The sequence below is a fragment of the Ochotona curzoniae genome, unplaced genomic scaffold (assembly GCF_017591425.1).
Source record: "Ochotona curzoniae isolate NIBS_2020 unplaced genomic scaffold, NIBS_Ocur_1.0 scaffold_4683, whole genome shotgun sequence".
Taxonomy (NCBI): domain Eukaryota; kingdom Metazoa; phylum Chordata; class Mammalia; order Lagomorpha; family Ochotonidae; genus Ochotona; species Ochotona curzoniae.
In genome coordinates this window covers 31,027,249-31,054,538 of record NW_024467121.1, presented here as the reverse complement: position 1 = coordinate 31,054,538, position 27,290 = coordinate 31,027,249, and the positions used below count along the sequence as shown (strand labels likewise).

General features: G+C 41.5%; 1 protein-coding gene across 1 annotated transcript in view; it reads right to left on the bottom strand.

Moving 5' to 3' along the window:
* PCNX2 (pecanex 2) overlaps positions 1-27,290 on the bottom strand; it is a 259,238-nt gene that overhangs the window by 34,568 nt on the left and 197,380 nt on the right. The window contains exons 24-25 of the mRNA XM_040968059.1: positions 18,831-18,889; positions 15,231-15,446 (exon numbers count right to left, since the gene is read on the bottom strand). Coding sequence (XP_040823993.1) covers positions 15,231-15,446; positions 18,831-18,889 — 275 coding nt within the window. The remainder of the gene's footprint in view (positions 1-15,230; positions 15,447-18,830; positions 18,890-27,290) is intronic.

The window sequence follows — 27,290 nt, the reverse complement described above, 5'->3', positions numbered from 1 at the left end:
GGAAACCAGTACAGTGAATTTACTCTATTATGTTATTTGTGTTACTTTTGTAAGCCATTTTACTTCAATGCCTAATTTAGCTACACAAAACATCATAGTTATTTTGGCTTAAAACGATCAATTTAAAATTCATTTTGAAAGGAAGAAATACCTTTGCTAGCCCTTCGCCATTACTTTTTTTGAATAAATTGATTTTCCACCTGGCATTGTTTTGCTTTAGTCTGAAGAACATTCTTAAATAACCTTTTTTAAAAAATAGTAATTATCTTAACTTCTGTTTATATGGAAATCTCTTCATTTGGTCTTCATTTTTAGTCAATTTATTTTGATTTGTAAGGCAGAGAGTTGATCATCCATCTTTAATTGCACACATGTTAGAATGCTTCAAATCGTCTCACAGATCACTGTTTCCCTTGCTTTATCCTTTGGTTGTTTATTCTTGTTTGAATAGTTTATGATTTGCCTTTGAAGTCTTTGATCTTTTCTTCTGCTTAGCCCATTCCTTGAATTGTTCATTCTGGACCTTGTATTTTTTTTTAATTTCTGTAATTTCAAATTTTTAATATAATTTTCTTCTCAACTAATGTTTTCCAAGAATTCATTTGTTATGATTATTTTCCTTTGAAGTTCTAAACATATTATTATCTGAACTTTTTTCTCTGTGAACTCCAAAATTTTCAGGTGTGTTCCTATTGATTGATTTGTTTTACTGATTATGGGTCACTTTTTTCTGTATCTTTGCATATCTAAGAACTTTTTTTATATTCAAGGTGAGTATTATTTAGTACAATAATAGAATACCTTAGAAATTGATTTTGGGGGGAAGTTTTTCTTTAAAAAGAATTTTGTCAGATAGTTAATATATTTTCATATCAGCTTGACAGTTTGATCCTTTTGAAATCTTTTTTTTTAATCTTTTGGAATGTCTAGAACAGTCCTTATTTTTAAATGATAGTGTCTCTATTCATAAATTTGGTTTTTCTGAAGTCTCAAGTGGCTGCTGGGATGCTCAGCAAAGTCTCCCCACGGGATGACTAGACTGTCTCGATTCTTGTTATGTTCAGCTTCTAAGATTTTTATCACATCATTCTTTCTTAAGCACTGGCTACACAAAATTGAGTTACTATTCATCCACTTACTAAAACAAAATTCTCCATATAGGTTTCTGCACCTTTTTCTCTGCATTTGCTCAGTTCTGAATTCAGCAGCTCAGAATTCTGATTTTGCCCCCAGAAACTCAAGAAAAGCACAGGACTATAGCTGGATTCCATTTCCCTGTATGCAGACAAGGACCCACTTCTAGGCACCCAGTGGGGGTAATCACAGAGTTCACTTTATGTTTGCTTTTTCTTAATGATCAAGGCTTTGTTCTGCCTGTTGCCCAGTGTCTGAAGAGTTGATTCATATTTTTCCCAGTTTAATACTAGTTTATGAAACAAAAGTCAATTACTGAGGACTCAGTCATAGCCAAAAGAGTAAGTCTGCATCTTTCTATGTGTTTTTAGAAACTTAGTTGATACATAAAACTTTCATTACACCCACTCCCATGTACATATGCCATTCACTTTTTCCGGAATCTATTATCATTATTCATAGAGTTTCACAATTGGCAAATGCTCACCAGGTTATTGGTGTAATCATTCAACGATTGAATAAATGAACAAATGAAAGAATTCTTATCCAACTGCACAGACAACAGATATCCTTTTGAGAAAATCTTTAGCAGATGCAGCACGTTACGTTACATTACATATGGAAGAAGATAAGGTAAGGCTATGTTTAAATTAAGTTTCTCTATAGAACTATGAAATGGTTATAATACATCAAAGACAAAAAAAACTATAACTTTCAGATAATCACACACAGAGAGAGCTCTTAGGATAACAGCTGATGACATAGGAATCCATATCAGGAATGGGAAAGGAAGCAGGTCGCATAACATAAACACTGAAACAGTGAAGGGCTGAGCCCAGATTTCAGGATTCCTTTGTTTTTCTCCAAGGCCTTGTAGCTTTGGGTATTAGCTAAAAGCATTCTTTTTAAACAGTTCAAGGATCCCAGCTCATTCTAAAATAGAAAACTTTCCTTCCTTCTGGTAAAGATGTATAGCCATCCATAGCTGGACTCTGAATGCAAACCTAATATTTTGGCACATCCACAGTGAGTCATGAATTTGTCTCCTCTCTGATCCAGCCTTTGGGACCCCAGACTAGGGTTCCAGTTGTTGGGGACTGTCATATCCCACCACGATGGCATATTAGCAACATTTAGTTTGCCTTTTGTTGATATTATAACTTAGGAGGCAGGCATTAGCCTATGGATTAAGATGCTTGCATCCTACACTTGAAGTACAGAGGTTTAATTCCTGACTGTCTTATTGAAGACCTGCATTTCTTCATTTTCACATACTTGAAAGACAGAATGTTAGGGAGAGAGAGAAAATATGAATGAATACTTTATTCTTTGTATCACACCTCAAATGGCTTAAATGACCTTAAATGGCTTGTACAGAGTGAAGCTAAGAGCCCAGAATTCCACCTTAGTCTTTGATGTGGGTGGCAGGGACCCAGATATCTCGGCCATCCTCCACTGCTCTTCCAGACACATTAACAGGGAGCTAGATAATAAATGGAGCAGTTGGGACTTGAAATGGGGCTCCAGTAAGGGATGCCAGTATTACAGATGGTAGCTAAACACAGTATGCCTTGAGACTGGGCCCCCGGTTGTGGCTTTTGGTTCCAGAGTCCTACTATACAGAACCTGGAAAGCAGCTGCAATTGCCACTAGTTAGGCCCCCAGTACCCATATGGGAGAACTGGTTTGCATTCTCAGCTCCTGGCTTCTGCCTGGCCTAGTCCCAGGGTTTACAGGTACTTGAGACATAAACCAGCAGCAAGGAGCTTTATCTATATCTCTATTTCTCTGCCTCTCAGAAAAACAAATTCCAATTTTTAAAAACACTGTTTAGGAAGCAAAATAATTTTTAGAAATATGTACACAAGATTTTCACATGAAGAATTTAGTGAAACTCATTACACTGCATGCTTCAAAAACTTTGAGCTTCTTTCCTTTATTTCCCCTTCAGGTTTCCACCTTTGTCTAGCAGTTATCACACTGGGCTGAAAGAAAGGCCTTTTCTTTTCCTTTAAACAAGGAGGACTGGGAATGTGTGTCTGTGTGTGTGTACAAGCATGTGTCTACATACATGTGAGAAAATGAGTTTAGATTTAGAAGCATCCAAGTAAATATACCCAAAAATCACAAAAACCATTTGCTTTTAAGGGTAACTTAAACTCAACAGAGATAGTCTAATGACCAACAGTTCAAATGTACAGTTCAGGTGCATGTGGAGTGATTTTCTCTTAGTAACAAGTAAGTCACATTCCAAATTATACTGTAAAAGAATACGAAAATACTGAAACCTAAGTATTTTTGCAAATACACCAATTATTTTTGGGACAAACACAAATCAAGGCTCGTAGTCTCAGTAAGGCTCCTTGGTGCAGAGTACATTGTTGGAAAGGAATGCTGAAGGTCAACCCACCCGGCACAAGGACCTTTTGCCACCCTGGGGATGGCAGGCCGAGCTGGCACAGCCTTTCTCTGTCTGGTGTTTCCACTGACAACTACTCCAGGGACACATCTGACAAGACTGTAATCCCTGCTGAGTTTGGTGGGACAGAACAAGCATTCGATGAACATTTTCCTGATTAATTTTAAGAGAATTTTGAGTTCTTTAATTTTATTAGACGAGATTATCTGATTAAAGGTATAGAAATTTGCACCCAATTCCAAAAAGGAGGGGAGCCAATCTAAAAAGACAGACACAGTGTGAAAGTAAATTTGGAAATGAAAGTGAAACTTAGCAATGGAAAAACACCCAACGACAGAAGTTAGGTCAAGGATTCAAATTCTATACTATGATATCCTTTGCTAAAAGTGAGCTACACATTTCACTTCAGATGTTCCAGCAGCCAATGCAGAAACAAAACTTGCATGGGTTCCTGTGTCCTTAAGAGAAAAACAAAATAATTGCTTGGAAGGATCATAGTTATTTCAGGCAGCAACACCAGAGAGATGATATCCCCAGGATCCTCGTAAAGAGAACACTTGCAATATGGTGAACAACATCCTTAATAACATTTCACGGTAAGTGCAAACACAATGTGTGCCGAGCTGTTTTAATATTTCACAGCACAGGATGATAGAACACAGACCAAGTGCAATAACGCAAAAGCATTCCGTAACTGGACCAAGTCAGTCAGTCTTGGGCATGCAGTTCTCAAGGGGCCTGGCATCATTCAAGGACACTTTCAAGAAATTCTTGAGGACTAGACAAGCCTTATGTATTTCAGGAAATCCTTTAGACAAGTAATTTCCGCTGTGAATTTCATGTTTTGTCCCTTCAAATTCATATAGTGAAACCTTGCCCTTCAAGGTGATGGTGTTAGGAGGGGAGTTATTTCAGGTCAATAGGTCTTGAGGGTCAAACCCTTGAAGATGGGATTGGGGTCCTTATAAGAACAGATATGGGGCCCGGCAGCGTGACCTAGCAGCTTAAGTCCTCACCTTGAATGCCCTGGGATCCCATATAGGCGCCAGTTCTAATCCCGGCAGCCCCACTTCGCATCCAGCTCCCTGCCTGTGGCCTGGGAAAGCAGTGGAGGACAGCCCAAAGCCTTGGAACCCTGCACCCGTGCGGGAGACCCAGAAGAAGTTTCTGGATCCTGGCTTCGGATCAGCATAGCATTGGCCATTGTACTCACTTTGGGAGTGAATCATCGGACGGAAGATCTTCCTCTCTGTCTCTCCTCTCTGTATATCTGACTTTCAAAAAAATAAATAAAATCTTAAAAAAAAAAGATTTATTTTTCTGGGCCTAAAATGATGGCTCAGTAGCTAAATCCTCACCTTGCACACACCAGGATTTCATATGGGTGCTAGTTCATGTGCTGATTGCTCCACTTCCCATCCAGCTCCCTGCCTGTGGCCTGGGAAAGCAGTAGAGGATGGCCCAAAGCCTTGGGCCCCTGCACCCACATGAGTGAACCAGAAGCTCCTGGCTCCTGGCTTGGGATTGGCTCAGCTCTGGCTCTGGTGACCATTTGGGTAGTGAACCAAAACATGGAAGATATTTGTATCTCTTTCTCTCTGTAAATCTACCTTTCAAATAAATATATCTTTAAAAACTTATTTTATATACATTCAATTATTTTTGCTGAAAAGTTCTTATTCCATTTCACTGCTTAAAACTAGAATTCCTAATACATGAGCCCCAAGGAGAAGGTAACTCTTACTGCTTTGCACATCAAAATAAAACAAATAACAATCCTCCTGTCTTCTCCTGGTTGGTTAATTCTGATTGCAAAGGTCCATATTCTTCCTGACGTTGCAAAGATGCACTTCTCTGGGATTTCACCTTCCCTGAAGCTAACAGAGTCAGAGCCAGGAAAGCAGAGTATCTCTCTCTCCTAGGCACTGTCTATTGTAGCTGGGTCACAACTATAGCAGCAGCAGTGATGTCATCACCGCCATCAGCATGTGTTCCAAGAAACTTCCTATTTCCTGTCTTCTAAGCATCCATTTGATACTTATTTGCTTTACATTTTTCCTTCTCTAAACATGATGGAATCCAGTGACAAAACTGATGGCTGCCCAGGGCACTGGGGACTAGGGTCTGGTCTGCCCCGCCCCCACATCTCCTAGGCTCCAGCCTGTAACAGGAGGAGGGGCCACAGGAGCCAGTTACGTCACCTGTCACCTACCTGGCGGGATTCCAGTTGACCAATGGCACACCTGAATGGACATTCCTTGCATAGTTGGGGCACAGACAGCCCCTTTGCCTCCCCACGTGTCTAGAGGGGTATAAAACTCCTCCACACGTATCTCAGACGCCCTTTTCGCTTCCCTCTTCCTTCCCCTCTGCGCGAAGGGGGCCCAGGAGTGGATTTTCCAATAAAGCTTCCATCTCAACTCTGAACAACTTGCCGATATTATTTCACCAAGCGGGCGGGCGGTCGGTGGCCATCATCTAACAAAAACTATCATGATGACTAAAGTCACATCAAAGAATGGGATTATCTTTTGAACCACTGAATGAGTTCCATTCTTTATTTGGTAGTGAACAATTTCTCCTCTCGTTCTAGTTCCTAGCCTTTATCCACCCAAGCTGTATGTTTTTAAAAAGCAACAATGAAAATCTAGGAAAGGTATGTCAGCCATGTGTGATTGAAAAAAACTAAGTGTTAGAGTAACCTGTAATTTGTCTGGCAATCCATATGAGCATCATTTTGAGTAGTAGTTCTGCTTCCAATCCAATCCAATATTTCTGTTAATGTGCCTGTGAAAGCCGTAGAAGATGGCCCAAGTGCAGGGCCTCTGCTCTTGACTCCTCGCTTCAGAATGACCCAGCTCTGGCTGCTGTGGCTGTTTGGAAAGTAAACCAGCTCCTTCTCTTTCTCTGTCTTCTCCCTTCCTTTCCTCCCTTTCTCTATTATTCTGCCTTTCAAATAAATAAAAATAAATATTTAATATAAAAGATCTATCCATAGGAATACCATCACTTCTGTGATGCATTTGGCAGACTAAACTTAAACATGACATACATACTGCTCCCAAATGAAACTACATCATTTTCAAAATGCTACTTATAGGACACTTATCCTAAAAATGATTTCTTAAGGATTCATTCAATAACCTCTTTACTCCACTGTAACTTTCTCTTTTATTAGGATGGATGTTGCCTCCCAAAGCCAGATGTGTCCTTTGGAGGAGTCTGGTCTTTTGGAGCAAAAGTCATGGCTTTTTCTTGTTAACATTGTTTAACAAGGCATGGCAAATTACAAGCATAAGTTTCTGGAATTTCCTTTTTTTCCTGCCAGTACATAGGGTAAAATGAAATTATTCAAATCACTCAGCACATATTCTAACACATATGATTTTAGAAGCACAAGTAAAAGTACTATTGAAAAATATACACATTATTTCTGCGATTGCCTCATTTCTCCCATCTTACCTATTTACAGATGAGAAAACCAAGGTTTTCAACTTTGCTCAGAAGAACAGAGCCCTTTCTGATTCATATTTAACTCAAAATTGTATTGCTTTACTTCTCTCTCACAAGCTTATCTTCCAAGGCTGAATGTTAAAATGCCCAGACCATTCATGCTCAATCCAAAACCACCTAAGGCTCCCAGACTTGCTATTTACACAAGCATTGCTTTGTCTCTTCTGCTGATAGGTCACATAACTTGGAGAACTATGGCAGTTGGGAAACCAAGGGATTTACAGGCTACTCAAGTTATGTAGACACAAGAAAAAAGGATTCACTGATGATCTGATTGTTGCTATAGAGAAGAAAATACCAGATAATTCCAAGATGGTAGGGGAACTTTGGTTCTCCTTGGGTTAGCCAGTTAAGATAAGGTTTGAGTTAGATTAGCTTTTAGATAAGATTAGGTTACCTGGATATTTTAAGATATTCCTATGGGCCAGTGATTGCAGGGTGCTAGTCAAAATGAGAGAGATGGCTGGTAACATGTCACACAGGTAGAAACACATACTTTATCTTTTTAATATTTTCCAGATCTGGATATAATATATAGCTACATCCCATAACTGTGTTTTGGCTTTCCATGTTCATTCTGTAGAAGCTGTCCAGATCTCATGGCTGCTCAGGCAGTCAGTAATTCAAGAAGCTGAGCTGCTAAAAGGGCTCTCTAAGGGGGGTGAGCGCCTGATGAAAACTCAGGAGCATTTTTTGGTAAAACTAGCCTTTATTGCTTTAAATAACCATAATCAAATACATTTTTTAAAGTCAGTTTTTTTATAGCTTTTCTTTCTCTTCCCAGACTCCCTCCTGATTTGGAACACTTAAAAGGATATACAAATGAAAGAAAGAATTATACCCTCATTACTTAATGTTCAATGAATAAAATATACATTACAGAACAAATTCAAGCCAAATGCCTCATAGGAGAAATCAAAGGTGGTGGAGGATTGGTTCCATAGAAAGAGAGGTTTGGACTGAGAGATTTGGGTGGGTTTGGCTCACTGCAATACTGACTAGAACAGACCTTTGGAAAGTCTACTTATCCCTGTGCTTCCTTCTACCTGTCAAATGATACAAAGCGGGAGCTTGGGCCCTTTCTGAAGGTAGTTATCACCTTCAGAGGTTTCTGCTCCCTCCTCTGTCCTGAGTTTGAAATCCATACAGATGAGGGGTTTTGAAAAAGCTCATGTAAAAACATGCATCATGAAAAAAACGATGCATGGATTTCAAACTTTCTGTATATATAAATATGTGCCTTTTAATTCTATTTCCCAGGACCTTTTTGATCATCTTTGTTGCTCCTATCCTTGGCCCTTCACCATTTGAGCCAGTGTTTCAAGTTGCCTGACCTCTCCTTTTCACAGTATTGTGACTCTTCATTTATTTTTCTCCTCTTCTAACAGAAATAAACTCATCCATTAACCAAGGGAACTGAATGTACAATAAACTCTCACTTTTTGGGGGCCCATCATGGTAGCCTAGTGGCTAAATCCTTGACTTGCATATGCCAGGATCCTATATGGGTTCTGGTTTGTATCCTGGTTGCTCTATTTACAATGCAGCTCCCTGCTTATGACCTGACAAAGCAGTAAAGGATGTCCCTAGGCCTTAGGACCCTGTACAGGCATGGGAGACTCGGGAAAAGCTCATGGCTCCTGGCTTCAGATCAGTTCAACTCCGGCCATTGTGACCACTTGGGGAGTGAACTAGCAGATGAAAGATCTTTCTCTATCTTTTTCTTTCTGTAGATCTGCCTTTCCTTTCCTTTATTATAAAATAAATAAATAAATCTTTAAAAACAATCTTTAAAAATTAATTTTCCATCTTTTTGTGTCCATCAACTGGAATAATGGATACAAGGAATTCCTAAACCAAAAGAATCCATAGCTTTAAAAAATAAAACCCTTGATACAGTACCTCTGGATCTATTAGCTTTTTTTTTTTAAGATTTATTTTATTTTTATTGGAAAGGCGGATATACATAGAGGAGGAGAGACAGAGAGGAAGATCTTCCGTCCGATGATTCACTCCCCAAGTGAGCGCAATGGCCAGTGCTATGCTGATCCGAAGCCAGGAGTCTCTTCCGGGTTTCCCATGCGGGTGCAGGGTCCCAAAGCTTTGGGCCATCCTCGACTGCTTTCCCAGGCCACAGGCAGGGAGCTGGATGGAAAGTGGGGCTGCCGGGATTAGAACCGGCGCCCATATGGGATTCTGGGGCATGCAAGGTGAGGACCTTAACCACTGCACCACCGCGCCAGACCCTCTGTTAGCTTTTTAACATGAATGATCTGTTACTTTGAATTAGGCTTCAAGCTAACAATTCACATGTGAATTTTAAACATTTGTTTTAGAGTTTCTCCAGCTTGGCAGTTGCAAGTTAATGCTCATAAACCCAAGAATAACTGTGCCACTACAGTCCTATTTTCTCATGTCAACAATGGAGTATTTATTTCAGTGCTAGATACATGGGTCCAACAGAACAGAATAGAAAAATAATGGGTTTCCCTGTTTGTATTCTTGACATAGAATTTGTACTAATAATTCACTATGGGTCCCCACCAATAGAAACAGATGTGTTGTGGACTTTGATCTGTTATTTGGATTGCCTGCGGTGTTAGCTCTTTCATGGCGTTTGTGAAATTATATATTGTACCAGGGATCGGTTAAGCGTGGTATCACCAGTTTTTGTACTTTTCCTCCTGGGTACTCAGACAACACTCCCTAGCTTCTTTTACAGGTATGCCAATTTCTGGGCACTAGAATAAATAAGGAAATACAGTATTTCAGGTTCAAACCTAACCCCAAATAATTCTCCATGTACTCCTCCACTTCCTGCCAAATTGATACTGAAGTTCAAGTTGACCTTCAAAGCAATATTCTAGGGAGCAGGAAGAACTTCCAGTAGCCAGGATTGCTGGTAATATAGAGTTATCCCTATGTCCCCATCACCCTCACTTACTTATTGAACTCTATGTCAATACAAAATAAATCTATGTGTCAGTCACTGCAGGCTGGGATATAATTATAGCACTTCACATTCCTTCAAACAATATACTCACATTACAAGTATCATTGAGAAGTGGCAATTACCTCCCTTTGTAAGTACTCAAAAGTGAGACACTGTTTTTCCTTGTCACTCTTGAATTTCAAGTACTCAGGTATAATATTGATCTTGCCAGTCTAATGTACCCACATCAAGCCCTGACCATGAGCCAGCAGAAGAAAGAAGCAAGGCAATATGGAATGCATTCTGGAAGGGAGGATGGCAGCAGGGGTTGTTCATCCCATTTCTGTGGGCAGCAGTGGTGATGAGAGTACCTGCTAACCAGATGCTTAGTGTCAATGATATGAGGGCAGTTGTTGAAGCCACCTGCTAAAATATGACACCTTCCCAGCAGTGGTGGATTTAGATGTGACTCCTGTAAGGTAGCTGTCAAGTATTCTTTGCCACTTTCCCAGCAAGTCTGTGCCCTTTACAATAACTGCCAATAAATAAACCTATCTTTGACTTACATTAGCTAGAACTGGTTTCTGTCATTTGAAGCTGAGAGGTCCTTCTAATAATGCATCACTTTTAGAGACAGAAAGTAAGGGGACTGAGTATCCCATGGCCTCAGGGAGTCTGCCTTCCCCTGGGTGTGTCTCAGATTCACAGATTCAGAGCCTGTGCAATGAACAGAAAAGTCTCCACTGATGGCTTCAGAAGACTTTGGGAGAGAGAACTAGTCCATCTATATTTTGACTGTCCCAGGTTGTGCTGAAGCAGATTAAATTTGTCCAAAATAAACCCTGCTATTTGGGAAATAGGGAATAGAAAAACAAAACTCAGACAAATATCCAAGGAGGTAGAAGAAAACAGGCCTTCCCTGGGAATGCTGTACCATATGTTACAAAGAGATATAGCACACAAGTCATTTTAGGTCAACTGGATTCTTTCTGGAACAAAACCATAATTTAGATTTTGTCAAGCTCTATGCTCTTTCAAAGTCCCTATGTTGCACACTACAGTCAAACTAGGTCAAACAAAATGCTCTGCACAAGAGTGAGAGATGTTAAGGAAGGTTAACTGATGTTTTTTTTTTAAGATACTGTTGCTGTGCCAAGTTGGCCTTTCTAGTTAGTGTGTGTTCCTGCTGTGGTCAGCAGAAGGAAGGAAAATCAAGGAGCAATGGCAGAGAAACTTTCTCAGGTTATCTCTCCTCACATACCTGCTGCCTCTGTTTAGGACAGTGTCACGACTGTTTCAGTTTTGAGCCTCCTTCTGAATTTCAACTGATAAAGTTTCACGAGTCTGGTACATTGCTGTAGCATTGGGGTCCAGGGCCCCAGGCCTCCCTGTAACCATCCCGTTGTGCACAGTGACAAGGCCACTTACTTTGCCGCCTGAATCTGAGCCATTCTTGGGAATGACTTTCAATACCACAATCAGGCAGAAGTGATATCTGTCCTACAGGCTGGACCTTAAGAGGCCTCTCAATGCCTACAGTCTCCCTTTTTGCAACCCTGAGACCACTGTGCTGTGGTCTCACCACCTGGGCCCCTGTAAGGGAGACAACAGGCTTGTGTGTAGACCTCACAGAAAAACAGGCTCACATGTATGTCATGTAAAAGACTGCTTGCATGGCAGACATGGGAGATGAGCTTGCTCTGAGTCAAGAGGGACAGGCCAGTACCACTGATATTTAAATAAAATGTTGATTAAATGGACAGAAAGTGCTGATTGATGGCATCTATAATAAATAAAGCTTACTTCCTTTCTCACATATGGCTATGGGCTCTTCATTGGTCTTATTTCCATAATGCCTGGAGGCCGAATGGCCACATGGAGTGGACCCAAGGCTCCAGGTTGGAAGGCAGCCCCTATACATGGCATCCTGCACACTCTAGCCAAGCTCGTCTGTTGACTGGATATGGTTGCATGAGACGCCCCAGGCAGGAACAGCAGTGCAAGTCCTGGCCAACCCACACAAATAATGAGAAATAGTACAACAATTGTGTTTTAAGCTATCAAGCTTTGCAGTTATTGGATATGCCTAAGAGATATTGACTAAGATGAGATCATCACCTTCAGTGTGGCAGATTAAGAAGTACCCCTGTTTGAGATGAAGAGCTGAAATATAGAAGTGTTGCAAACTTCCAAAATCTAATTACCTTTCAGTTCTTTGTTGACTGCAGCAATGATTCTTGCTAAAACATCAAAGTTTGCTTGGCTATTCAAACTGAGGATTTAAATCTTGCAAGAGCCAGTGAGTAGAATATTCCACAAGTCTGAATTTTGTCATGGGCTTCATATTTTCTGAAGCAGTGTAAGTACATGCTTAGGATCAGGTTTAAGCAATATAATTTTTTTCTTCTTAATGTGGTTAGCAATAACATTGAAAACAGACTACCTGGTAATGGCTAACAGACTTGATTATTCATTAAGGAGGTGTGCAATATTCCCACATTCCATGTTATCTATACACAGGGAAAGACAAACAATACAGCCATTAATCACTCTTCCTACAATGACACTAGATATGAAGCTTACTTGTTCCTAACCTACAGCAGGTGTTTCCTTGGTTACAGTTATTAAAGTTTGTTGAAAGGTCAAGTTATCTGGGAACCAGCTGCAGGTGTCTTCACCGCATGGGATGGCACCCCAGTTGAATTAAACCCCTGTAGCCAATATTCTACACTTAACTCCATACTTTCAAATTCAAGGATTGGTTAGATTTGCTAATGAAACTAAAAATGGTATAGAACCTGTAGTAGAAAAAACTATCACTCATATTCAAGCAGACTAGCTTTAAAAGTCCTTCCCTTAAATTCCATGAAAAAAACTGAGAAGTACTCAAAATGGCTAAGATGCAGAAATTCAGAGACCAGTTCAGCTGCATCATTACATTGAGCACGTAATTTCAACCACCTCCTGGGGCATTTTTCTGGCACTGATGGGACATTTGATGGGACATGTAGGGACTACACAGCTTCTGTGATTATCTTCAGTGTGTGACTATATTCCCCTGCCCAATTACCTTGTCAAAGCCAAATCCTCTAAATCAGATTTCTGAAACTCATAACATTGCACAGAAAGCATGCCTAACATACAGAACCAACTGCTCTAGAAAAATAAATGGTCTTCCATACAAGCATGTTTAGCAATGTGCAAAGAATTGGATATCTACTCAACTAATGCTGAGAGGTTCTCACTCACAGAGCTGAGAGACACGGTCCTCTTCAGAGAGTAACTGGAGAAATAACAATTCATTTTTGGCCAAAAGATGCCCTTTTGTAAGAGCGATACTCTAAGTGGATATAAGCTGACTCTTGCTCAACTTTGTAGCCATCATCTTAATCACTTTCTCCTAAGCTACCTGCTGCAAATGAGGAATAAAAAGTTGCTGCCTCTCCATCATCAAATCTGCTACCCTTCGGGAGGGAAAGCCCTCCCGCCACCCCTCCCAATCAGGGTTATTCCCCAAAGGGCTAAGCCAGACTCTGACTTGACCAAAGTGACCCTCATGATCCCCAGGGTAGCCCTAGTTAGATGCCAGATAACACTCATCTCAGTTGATACCAATTGTTCCTTACATGTTTGGTTTGCCTTCCCTGAGAGACTCCCAGAGCAGTGCAGTGAGAGCCTTTACTTTTGTATTCAAGGTACCTACCCCAGTGATTGACATATAATCTATCCTGAAAGAACAAAAGGCAACAATACTATATTCAATCCGCTGCTTGATGTATTGACTTGAATGAAGGACATTTTAAAGTGAAAATATCCAAAGTAGAACTCGAGTACATTCCCTTTTCCAAACTCCAAAAATTCCATTTCACATCCAGGCTTTATTGAGCCCACCTAGATACTAGACCAAAAACTGTGGACAAACCTAGCACCCCATTTCCCATATCTTCCTCTCCTGCCGCTTCTATCCTGGAGTCTCTTGGCCCTTCCCTGTTTCTACTGTCATCCCTTACTTGAGCTACTACAATATAGTCCTAAGTGAGCTCCCTGAGTCTGCTTTTTCCCTCTGGTATATTCTGCACACAGCCCACAGGAACCGTCTGTAAAAGTGTAAGGTGGTCAGTCACTCCCCTTTCCAGAAACTCTTCATGGTGCCCATTACACACAAAATACTATTTTGTGATATTTCACTCCCTCACGTTGTGTCTGAGCCTCATATCTCTTGACTTCCTTCCTATTGTGTCACTCTTCCCTGAGCACCACAATCAGTTCTGGTTCCATGCAGCCTAGGAGCACTCCAAATTATTACTTGGCTCATACATATAGCACTCGCCAGTTCCTATATCTGGAATCTTCTTCCAATGATTCTCTTCCGGACGCCTTCCTTGGCCACCCCATCCCATATTGGATCTCCTCATCCTTTTCCTGTGCAGTGACCATTGGTCCCAGAACTCTAGTTAGCATCTGTCACAGCACTTGCCCCAAGCCTGATTAGTTTGCTCATTTGTTTACTTGCTGATTTTCTGTATACTCTTACTGAAAGTGAATTACATCAGAATTTCATAACATATGCCCATTGCATCCCTGACTTTAGAACATGACCATTCCTCAGAAAACAGGCAATGAATGAAGGAATAAATGAAAAGTGGCACAAAAAGGAAACTGATGCATCCATTATGTTATTACAGCTCCAGTTCAGAGAAACACTAGGGTCTCACTTTCAAGAGCCAGGCAGACTCCGTCACCAAAAAGCAATGAGCATTCCTGTGGTGCACTCATTTACATGATCTCATAAATCACAAAACAACCTTATAAGGTAACCATTCTTATTAGTATGATTTTGCAAACAAAAAAAAAAGCTCAAAAGACATGAAATGATTTATACAGTATAGACCCCAGCACTTGTGACTGGCAGCAGTAGGTTCTACTTTATGTTTGCCTTATTCCACAGGGGACCTTTGTTGCTCTGGATTCTTCCTGTAAGATTTACAACCAATGTCCTGCTTTGCTAAGCCAAAAATTTACATGGTATTATATGTTTCATGGCATTATTAGTCCTCCATAATTTTTATGTTAATATGTCACTGAAGGTAGTTCTAGCAAGTTTGTAGCTCTCACTCAATAGGACAGGCATTAAGTCCTTCCTCTTTCATAGTGACCTCTTATTAAAGAGTCACGTGGCCATTAACTCAAGTGACTGACTCCCAGTGAATCCCAGAATGAAAACTTTCATACCTCGGAATTCCAGTCCTCGAAGTTGAAAGGTGACAAGACCGTTGCCAATTTCAATCAGGTGAACAAAGGCATTGAGGTCATCTGAAGCCAAAATAAAGCAATCGCCAGAGCTGTAGTTACCCCAGCGACCAAGAACTAAGTCTCCACAAAGGGACTCCTGGAGTGTCCTTGTCAAGTGCTCATAAAAGATGGAATTGAGATTGTTGTCATCGTTCCCTAAAGGTGGATGAGAAACAGACAATCAGTGAACACTTACTCTGTGTATTCAAGTCCTAGGAAAGGCGAAGCTGTTACTATGCTAAGGATAAAATCAGACTTGCTGCATATGCAAAGAGTAAGAGCTGTTCCTCACATGTTTAGCGGGTTATCTAAGACTCTTCCATCTTCATTTTATTTTTTATTCTCTATTCTTTGATAATTTCATCTATGCAGATAGATTTGTTTGGTATCTAGATGTAGTTGACACAGAAATTCACATATCCAACTGAGATCTCTTGTCTGAGTTCTACACCTGTATACATGATTTTCTACTGAATGTCTTCTTTTTGTATGTCCCAAATGTTCAACTGCAAATGGCCAAGTTGTGGAACTCCTCCCCTGTTCCCAGTATAACCAGCCAGAGGGCAATAATATGACCCTTCTTTTCCATTCCCTTTGCCTTCTTCAATTTTATTTTTTGCATTGTTCTGCCTTTCTTTATAGGTATTACCCCAACCCTATTCCAAGCTACTGATATTTCTCCCTTGGATGAACCCATAGGTTAGCCTTACACCTAACTTATGTTTATTCACTAGGACATACTTTTCACTCTCTACACTACAGTCAGAATGAGTTCTTCCCTTTGTAAAGCTAAACGTATTACCTAACACCCTTGATTAAAACCATCAGTGACTTCTTAAGACATAAACATGACTTCTTAAATGATCCATAATAGAGAAGCCATAAAACTTTTCAGTTCTAGAGTATGCTAGGGCTGTCCTTAACAAATATAGCTCACATGAGCACACAAAAGGCATGGTGTGATTTGCTTCTTGGTTCTGTCTTCACCCTCATCTCTTAACTCCCTTCTAGGTTTTTATGCTGAGCCACACAAAACTTCTTTCAGTTGAGCAACTCAATGCCCTTCCCCCCGCCCCTCCGTAGCCTTAGTCATCCTGATCTCTTTCGCTAGGGCTACTTTTCCATTCTTGAAACATGTATCTTGGGCCCAGCACGGTAGCCTGCTGGCTAAAGTCCCCATCTTGCATGTACCAGGATCCCATACAGGTGCCAGTTCCCATACCCTGGCTGCTCCACTTCCCTTTCAGCTTCTTGCCCTGGGTAAGCAGTCAAGGACGGCCCAAAGCTTTGGGACCTTGCATACATGTGAAAGACCCAGAAGAGGTTCCTGTCTCCTGGCTTCAGATCAGCTCAGCTCTGGCTATTGTGGCCACCTGAGGAGTGAACCAGTGAATGGAAAAATTTTCTGTCCCTCCTTATCTCTGTAAATCTGTTTTTCCAATAAAAATAAATAAATCCTTAATGTATATATCTTGGTAACCACTGCTCAGAATCATGCATTCACCTATGTTATATATAACAAGAATTTCTTCAGTTTCAACACTGAGCAGGATTCATGCACTGCAGTTTCAAAAGCTGAAGCACATTTGACTTGTTTTCAGGTTTGATTTTTATGAATAAAACTACATCAGACATGGACTGGTGTGCATATGACTTTCCAATGTTCTTGGGTACATTCTTAGCAGTGGCCCTGCCATTTTTCAAATCGTTGTACCATTTTTTCATCCTCCTCTCAGTGACTTGAAGTTCTATTTTTGCATCCTGCCACGACTTAGTGATGTTAGCTGTTGTTTGTTGGTTTAATTTCACCCGTTATAACTGGGTGGATGATGACAGGCTGAAGGAAGGATGTAGTACAGAAGATGGAATGAGGAATGATCTAGCTGCACAGAGGAAGACCAGAGGTGCATGTGAGCAGGGAGTAGAATTGGAGTTGCATGGTGCATTTCCTGTGACCTAGATAGGCCAGGGCTTTGTTCCCTCTTTCTTTAGGATTTCTCAAGATGAAGGACAGAAGTTTTATTGAGAGATGATGGGGTGCATTTGGTCTGTGGCCTTGTGGGTAGAGGAAACATTGGACTATGAGAAAATTTTTACCTTTAGGGAAGCTTTGTTAGTGAAAAAAAATTTTCTCAGTGGAGAAAATTCTTGCTCTGGAAAACCAGAGAGGCATAGAGTTGCCAGGAAAAACCCAAATTAAAATAAATGTTCCCTTCTATGTTGTCTGATTGTTGTGTGGGAGAATTAGTAGAGATCTGACTGAAAAATGTCTGTTCTTTGCACACATGAATCAGGACACAATGGGGGAATACAGATAGACAAAGATACCCAATTGCACATGCATGAGGCAGCGTACCTATTCATCCTGGAGAAACACAGTTAGATTATTAATATCTTAGCAGGGCACTTATAATAGTTTAAAACTAAGATGAAATTAGTGTATTCATAGCTATTTATGACTAATGGGTGAAAACCAGAAGTCTAATAAAGTGTCAGTATGCTTAATCTTCTATGAATACAAAGCCTGCTTGACTGCCATTATATTTCTATTCTGTGATGAAGCAGCATACATCCGGAGACACTAATGAAAGCTTATTTTCAGTCTCCAGCACTATTATAGGAAAGCCCTGAATGAGAGAATCTGCCTTAGCTTAACTGTTCAATTTTTAGATAAAACAAAAAAATTTAAATCACTAAATGTATAGATTCAACTCAGGGCATCTTCCAAGAGCATGTGGGCCACACATTTGATGAATTAAGATGAGAAAACCATGATAACCACTGAGAAGGGCCATGTGTTTGTGCCTGGCAGTAATGGTTGTCCCAGGCCACAAAGCCCACATGTCAGAGGTGCCTGCCCCAATCCTTCTCCCTGTTGTACCAACAGAGTTCAGTAAAGAATAAACCTGCCTCTCTAGGTATTTTCACATTTCAAAGTCTGATTTTAAATGATTCATTTATATGCAATTCAAATACAGAAAATAAGCACAGTACAACTCTTCCTAGACAAAACTTCTGGCACTAAGGAGAGAGTGAGATTGGCAAGAACAAAAGCAGTAAAAATTTGCATACTGAATGAGGAAGGAAGAGATTAAATGACCATAAATGAAATAGGTCAGGAAAAAGTAAAATAATCTGCTAGCAGGTAAATCCTTGCAACTTAATGTTGGCTGAAGTCTCTAAAGGCCTTGGGATGCTGTACTAGCTTTCCTTGAAGGACATCACAATGCTGACTTTTTTTTTCTAAAAGACGAATGCCAACATTTACAGTTCGTGTTTGGTATTTACCACACAAGCAAAAATGTCTTGATTCACAGAGTTCAATACTGAACAAGAACCTAATCAATGCTAAATAATGGAGGAATGCATTTCCAAACCTAATCACGATGCTTTATCAGTCTCCTTACAGTTTCATTCTACAATATTTACCACAATGTGTACTGTCTCTACAATGATTAAGGAGTAGTAAATTCCCCCTTTATGGCATCTATCAACATGACAAAATAAATAGTTTAAACAGAAGGAAAAAAGAGATCTTACCTGGATCCCTTTCAATCTGAACCGCCAATCTTGTGTTGGAATTATCCATGCGTCTTGTGCTAGAACAGGCCACAAAATGGTAAAAGGTCAGGATTAGATCCCTCATGGGAGGAGGCCGGCTTATAGAACCAACTGTGTGAGTGGGAAATACAGAGGTGTTGAAGTGCACACATTTCAGGTGATGGCCCCAGGGGCCAGGACTGCAGGAAGAGACATCTCGTGACAGCAAAGGGAGAGGTAAGAGCAGCAGGAAGCACAAAGAAGGAACAGATGAGTAATTTCTTGATCTGGGGAGAATAGCCTCAAGGTCTTCGCCAATTTTGATCACCAGATCCATAAACAAAGATATGAACTCCCACTGGAATGCCACTAACTTGAAGAATTCAAACACTTGCGGATATATATATATATCCAGGTCTCCATGCAGGTACAAGGTCCCAAGACCTTGGGCTATCCTCAACTGCTTACCCAGGCCACAAGCAAAGAGCTAGATGGGAAGTGGGGTCAGCAAGATTAGAACCAGTGTCCATATGGGATTCTGGGGCATTCAAAGTGAGGACTTTTGATTACTAGGCTATTGCGTTGGGCCCCAAACATAGGGTTTTTGTGCAGATTTTTTAAAAAAAATATTTATTTTATTTTTACTGGAAAATCAGACTTATAAAGCGGACAAAGATCTTCCATGTTGGTTCACTCCCCAAGTGGCCACCATGGGCAAAGCTAAGCTAATCTGAAGCCAGGATCCAGGAGCCAGGAGCTTCCTCTGGATTTCCCACATGTGTGCAGGGTCCCAATGCTTTGGATCACCCTATGCTGCTTTCCCAGGCCACAAGCAGGGAGTTGCATGGAAAGTGGAGCAACCGGGACACAAACCAGCATCCATATAGGATCCTGGCACGTGCAAAGCAAGCCACTGAGCCATTATGCTGGGCCCTGTTATGCAGATTTAAATATAATGTGGGTCTTCTAACATTTGTGAGAAAATTGTTCTGCCACATGCCTGTCTTCTACTTTACCTAGTACCCTGTTGTTTGTTTTCTATGCTCTAACCATACTGACTTTTAGAGGGTATTTCAAAAAGTTCATGGAAAATAAAATTTAAAAATGGCTTTCTACTGTTACAAAAACGTTTGAAGTCCACGCACACAGGGAGCCATTGAGAAGTTCATCAAAATGTATATTAGGGGGAAAGACACATATGGATTTCAACATGCTTACCATCAAAAACAAACATCTTTAATTTTTAAAAAACATTTATTTGAGAGGCAGAGGGACAGTGATATAGAAACAAATATAGTTATACACACACATATACATATATAGAGAGAGAGAAAAAGAGAGAAATCCCATCTACTCAATCAGTCCCCAGATGCCCACAACAGGTGGGACTGGACCCAGCTGATGCCAGGAACCAATGCAAACCTCCCATACGGGTTCTCTGTCCTCCCATGTGGGCACTCAGTTACACCCCTACTGCCTCTCACGGTTGGCATCAGCACGAAGCTTGAACCAGGAGGCAGCGGTAGAAAAAGAATACAGGTACACTGATAAAGGGAGTGTTTCAACTGACATTCTAACTACTAAATGTCTAAACCAATCCTTTATTTCCATCTTTGCACTAACTTTCTCAAGTGCTCTCATAATTTTCCATATCTTCAGTATGGCTGAGCTTCCTAGCTCTGTCACCCCTTCCCTCCTTGGCATCCACTGCAACTGTTGTTGCCCCACTTGGTGTATCTGCCTTCCATTCCCATGTTTGTTTCCTTGTGACTCCTCTCATCCAGGGCTCAGCTACAGGGCCAGCTTCTCAGGAAAGTGCCCCTGACTTGTGACCATGGTGAGATCAATGGGCCATGGGTCCTGTTCTTTAACATAGTACACCTGTCCTCTGGAGCACCTAACATGGTCACTGACAGCCATGATGGTAACTCACATTGGTAGAGATCTCACTCAATGCAAGAATCTGTTCTGAGTACTTCCCATGTTTTAACTAGTGACATCCTCACAAATTCCCTCTGGTGTAGATTCTGTTTGGATCCACACTGTCACAGACAACGTCGCTGATGCATAGAGAGATTATAAGCTCCAGCATCACAGACCGGGTGGTAGAATCAGGCCTGGAAACCAAGTAGATTAGCCCTATCCATACTCCTTTATGTGACGACCTAATTATAGCTGCCTCCTACTTCAGGTCCTAAGAATGATGAGAGTAAGGTTTTTGCTCAGGTGGCATGCAGTGGTCACTCAACAACTGAATGAAGAAACATGAGGCCGCTTCTGAAGTTTTCGCTCTCATAATATCTGCTGAGAGTAAACTAACACCTGATGTTGCATATTCTGTTTTGTTTAAATCTGAACAGTGACTTTACAAATGGATTGGCAAGAAGGAAAATACTATCAACTCTAAATGGGTATGAACAGCAGCATTGAATTGTACAAGTGTAGTTTCAAAGGTTCATGAAAAATTAACAGAATGTAATTAACATAGGAATTAAAAGATAATTTTTAATTGAACTATTTAATTTATATTAAGTATATAAGTTTTATGTCCATATTGCCCATGTTTATTTATATATTAAATATAATTTACTTTTAATTAATTGGTAATTTATTAAGCACAGGAAGTTAAAAATAGATTTCAGTACAAAAATTTTAAATCCATGATACCTTTTTATGTAGTATGATGTGTCATGAACTAGACTTCTCATATTACTGTTTCAGCCTGCCTTCCAAATGTTCTCATAGCAGGTTGAAAATAGCAGTCCAGTATTGCAGGAAATAAAACAAGCAAAATTCTTTTTGATGAATGCTGAAATTCCCATGTCTGCCTAGTAAGTCCCTAAGTGGAATTTTAATTTCACCTTAAGACCTAGGACAAATGGAATTTTCCACAGCAGAATAAACAATTTTCAAAGTGGGATTGAGCCAAAAGAAAATAATTTGCCAAACTCCTTAGGGAACTAAAACACCTTCTAAAACTATGTTCAATGGAAAGCTGTCTTTTCAAAAGGTTATAGCCTTTATCTGAAAGCACAGTGTTAACTTCTGATGAGAATAACTAAGTTGAGCCACCCTGGGTACCCTGGGGCTTCTGGCTCTCCACTAATTCTCCAAGAAAGTGAACTATCAGCCATCCTGGGTAATCTGAGCTTTTCTCCAGTGCTTTCCTCCTGTAAACTTGGTGCTTACCACTCAGAGGTGCTAATTAGCTCAGTAATTGGATTTCTGCCTTAACTGTCTTTTTTGCATGAGCATCAGTTCTGTGGCTCAAAGACAAAGCAGGTTTATGGCTCACTCCCCAGCCTCAGTGAGATCTAGTAAGGCAGGAATGCAGAGTCTGCGTCTGCATTGGTGCTCCTCTTACCACAGCGCATCCTGAGTGACACTGCCCTAGGGGCCACAGGCCAAAAGTCAGAATCAACCTCTGCAGAGAGGGTGACTGACTGCAAAGCAAGCTTCCTTTAAGTTGGTATGAAAACAGATGGCAGAGTTAACTTCCTCTCTTCAAACTTGACCCTCCTGTCTCAATCTGTCTTCTTATCTTAAGCACTTTCCATTTCAGATGATTTCACATGACCAATTTAGATAGTTTTACAGAAATTTTCTGTAATAATACTGTTTCAATTTTCCTTTGGGTAGTAACAGGAATTTTTCTTTTGTTTTTCTTTTTGCAATAGAACTTCTACTTTGTGATGGAGAAACATTGCTGGCTGGAGAAGTCTGGTGGGTGTCTGTTTACGTGGCAAACTTGAAATGGAGTTAATACTAGGCTAGATTTTTATTCACAGGCAAGGCAACTTTCAAGAAATCTGAACTATGAGAAGGCAGACTGACTTCAGATAGGAGGATACTGTCTCCATTTATTTATCTTTTATTCGAGAAGGAGGGAATGGGAGAAGGAGACGGAGGGAAAAAGAGAGACAGAGCAAGGAGCACTCCTTTTAGTACATTTGACATAGACCCTTGGTGGCTGGGTCTGGCTAGAATGGTAGCTAGAAAAGAAGTCTCAGGGAGTGAAGATGGCCGACGTAGGAGGAAGGCTGTGAGGGAGCGTCTAGTGAGAGAGGGATAGAACGCTACAGAAGCAGCAAAGAGGAACAGCAGGGAACCGCAGGGAGAGGTCCGTGAAGCTCCCTGGGACAGTGTGGAGCCAAAAAGATCCACACAACTCGGAAGAACAACAAGAACGGAGCAGGGCAAAGGCAGAGAAACCGACATCCCACTCCAGACCTGCTGAGTCACTTTTGAAAACGGCCTGACGGGAGACGCGGCCAGCTCGGAGGCGGGGAGATCAGGGGGATCGTCGCCGGCGGGAGGCCTTCGGCAGCGGTGGAGGCAGACTGCAGCGGCCGGACGTTTGGTGAGCTGGGGGTTGACGTGGCAGCCTCCGCATTTCTCGCCCCCTGCTGAGGTTCCAGCCTCTGAGAATGCGGAGCAGGCGTTGGGTCTGTGTGGAACTACGCACAGTGGTGTTGTGTTGGTGGCTGAGGGGGCCCGCGGGAAGGCGCCTCGGATGTTCCTTCGCTGAGGGGACCAGTGCGGCTCGGTGCGCAGAGGCAGCTGGCGAGGGTCTGGAGTCCCCCACATCCTGCCTGGTGAGTGCGCGAAACCACCGAGCACACTGGTGAGTGCACGCCGCACCGAGCGGGCTGGGCGCCCCGCCTGCAGCAGCAGCACCTCCGCAGCGCAGGTGTCAGGTGTCAGGAGAACTCTGAGATTTGGGAAGTGTAGCGCTGTGTGTCCCTGACACGCAGGTACCACTCCCATAGAGTGAACTGCTCACTTCTCGCCTCCCACCCTGCAGTTCTGAGCGTGGGCGACCCACCAGGAGAGCCCTGAAAACTCCTGCACCAAACTGACACGGTGCGAACCTGCCGTGAAGTCATTATAACAGGGCGCCTGGGCCACTCCTCCGCTAAGGGCCTGTGTGGGGGAGCCACACGGGAGCAGGGGCTCTGAACACCCACACACCACGAGTGGTGGATTCACTGCACAAGAGCCACGCCTGGAAAGTGCCTCACCCACAGTCCCGTGTGTGGGAGACGCACCAGGTGGGCTCTGAAAAACCCTGCAGTCCCTGACACGGAGAACGCAGGGAGAAAGCACATAAAACCTTCTACGCCCTGCGGATTCCCGTGAAGGGGGCACACCCAGAGAGCGCCTCCATCCCTCCACGCCCTGGGGTGTCACACCTGTAGAAGAGGTGCCCAGAGTGTGCCTGGAATCCACTGGGCCCCCAAGGTGGTGCTCTACAGCCCCGGGCCCTGAGAACGCACCAACGGTGCCTTGAAAATTACCACGCCCGGCAACACCACGCCTGCAGGCTCCAATCTCTACAGGAAAGCACCTGACAGCCCCTCAACACACGGGTCCATTTGCCTCACCAGAATACACCAACGCAATGGGAAAAACCACCAGAAAGAGTTGTGCTCCAGATGAAAGAGCCAGCACCCCACCAAACAAGGGCCAAAAGCCATTATCAATATCGACGATACGAGATGAAGACATGGAAGTGTTACCAGCAAAGGAATTGATGAAAATAATGCTAAAATTTCTCAGAGACGTGGACACAAGGCTGGAAGACCTCCAGAACCGCATAATCACCGAAATACAACAAATCAAAACCAAACTGGACGCCCAAGATAATAAGATTGAAAGCCTCATCAACAGAATAAATGCGGCAGAGGAAAGGATCTCTGAAACAGAAGACACACAAAATGAAGGTGCCCAGCGAATTAAACAGCTGGAGACAAACCTCAGCAAAACTAATAAAATGATGCAAGAGATGAAGGATTACCTTAGAAAATTGAATATTCGGATCATCGGCCTCCCCGAGGGAGTAGAAAGAGAATCTGGGATGCAAGCAGTGCTCGATGAAATTATACAGGAAAACTTCCAAAACACTTGGAACACGAATCCACCCCGCATACAGGATGGACAGAGAACTCCCAACAGACATGATCCAAAGAGATCTTCACCCAGACACACGGTGCTCAAGTTCTACTCCAATGAAGACAAAGAAGGAATCCTGAGACAAGTACGAAGTAGAGAAAAGATCACATACAGGGGAAAACCCATCAGAATCACTGCTGACTTCTCCGAAGAGACCCTACAAGCAAGGAGAGAATGGACAAAGATCTTCCAAGTCCTGAAACAAAACAACTGTCAACCAAAAATAATCTACCCAGCAAAGATCTCATTTGTATATGAGAACGAAATCAGATACTTCAATAGCAAAGAAAAACTAGAAGAATATGTCTACACAAAACCAGCTCTGCAAAGTCTCCTTAGAAATGCGCTAGTCCCGGACAAAAAGGAGGCAAATCACAAACAAAGTTGGCAAATAAGAAGGTCTCCAAACTAAAGGCCGCACAAACAAGACAATTACATAGGCAACAACACACACACAACACAATCACATGGCAGGGCAAAATTGCAACCTCTCAATTTTAACTCTCAACACAAATGGTCTAAATTCACCAATCAAACGACAGAGATTAATAGAATGGATCATCAAACAAGACCCAACCATCTGTTGCCTACAAGAAACGCATCTAACCAGAAAGGATGCAAAGAAACTGAAAGTGAAGGGATGGAAAAAGATATTTCACGCCAATAGACGAGAAAAAAAAGCTGGGGTAGCTATCCTAATTTCAGACGAGATAGATTTCATTCTAACTAACATCAAAAGAGACAGGGAAGGCCATTTTATACTGGTGAAAGGAATGATCCATCAAGAAGCAATCACCATCATTAATGTTTATGCACCGAATCTTAATGCACCTACTTACGTAAAGCAATTACTTACAGACTTAAGGGAAGACATAGACACCCGCACAATTCTTGTAGGCGATCTCAACACACCTCTAACAACAATGGACCGGTCTACGAAACAAAAACTCAACAAAGAAACAACAGAGCTCACACAAACAATAGAACAACTGGACTTAGTAGACATATATAGAACTTTTTATCCTAAGGCCACAGACTATACATTCTTCTCAGCGGTGCATGGCACCTTCTCCAGAATCGACCACATGATAGGACATAAAGCGAATCTAAACAACTTCCAAAACATTAGTATCATACCATGTACCCTCTCAGACCACCATGGGATGAAACTGGAAATCAACAGCTCAAAACTCCCCAGGAAGTATAGGCACTCTTGGAAATTGAACAATATGCTATTAAACGAACAATGGGTCAGAGAAGAAATTAAAGATGAGATCAAAAAATTTATGGAAACCAATGAAAACTCTGATACAACATTCCAAAACTTGTGGGACACCGCCAAAGCAGTGCTACGAGGTAGATTCATCGCAATCGGAGCCCATGTCAAGGCCCAAGAAAGACGCCAAATACAGGAACTAACCTCACACCTCCAGGATCTGGAAAAACAGCAGCAGAAGAGTCCCACGCACAATAGGAAACAAGAAATCATCAAAACAAGGGAGGAGATAAACCAAATAGAAATCAAAAAAACTATACATAAAATCAACAAATCAAAAAGTTGGTTTTTTGAGAAAATAAACAAAATAGACACTCCACTGGCCCGATTGACCAAAAAAAAAACAAGAGAAAGTGAGAATCAATAGCATTAAAGATGAAAAAGGCAACATAACAACAGACACTGCAATCATTAAGAAAATAATTAGAAATTACTACAAAGAACTGTACTCCCACAAATTTGAGGACCACCAAGAAATAGAAAAGTTCTTGGACTCCCACCACTTACCAAAACTCAGTCCGGAGGCAACTGCAGAATTAAATAAACCCATAACCGAGGTAGAGATAGAAACAGTCATCAAAGATCTCCCAACGAAAAAAAGCCCAGGCCCAGACGGCTTCACTACAGAATTCTACAAAACATTCCGAACAGAACTAACCCCAATCCTCTACAAGCTCTTCAAAACAATAGAGGAGGAAGCAACCCTCCCAAACTCATTCTATGAAGCTAACATCACCTTAATCCCAAAACCGGACAGAGAACCATCAGAGAAGGAAAACTACAGACCTATTTCTCTGATGAACATTGATGCTAAAATTCTCAACAAAATCCTAGCCAATAGAATTCAAAAAATCATCAGACAGATCATTCATCCGGATCAAGTAGGATTCATCCCTGGAATGCAGGGATGGTTCAACATTCGGAAATCCATAAATGTTATAAACCACATCCAAAAACTGCAAAACAAGAACCACATAATAGTTTCAATAGATGCAGAAAAAGCTTTCGACAAAATCCAACACCTCTTCATGCTAAAAACTCTAGCCAAAGTAGGCATAGATGGGAAAATCCACAACATAATCAAAGCAATTTATGAAAAACCCAATGCCAGTATCATACTGAATGGAGAAAAGCTAGAACCCTTCCCACTGCGATCTGGAACAAGACAAGGGTGCCCGCTATCACCACTGCTATTCAACATAGTCCTAGAGGTACTTGCAGAGGCCATAAGA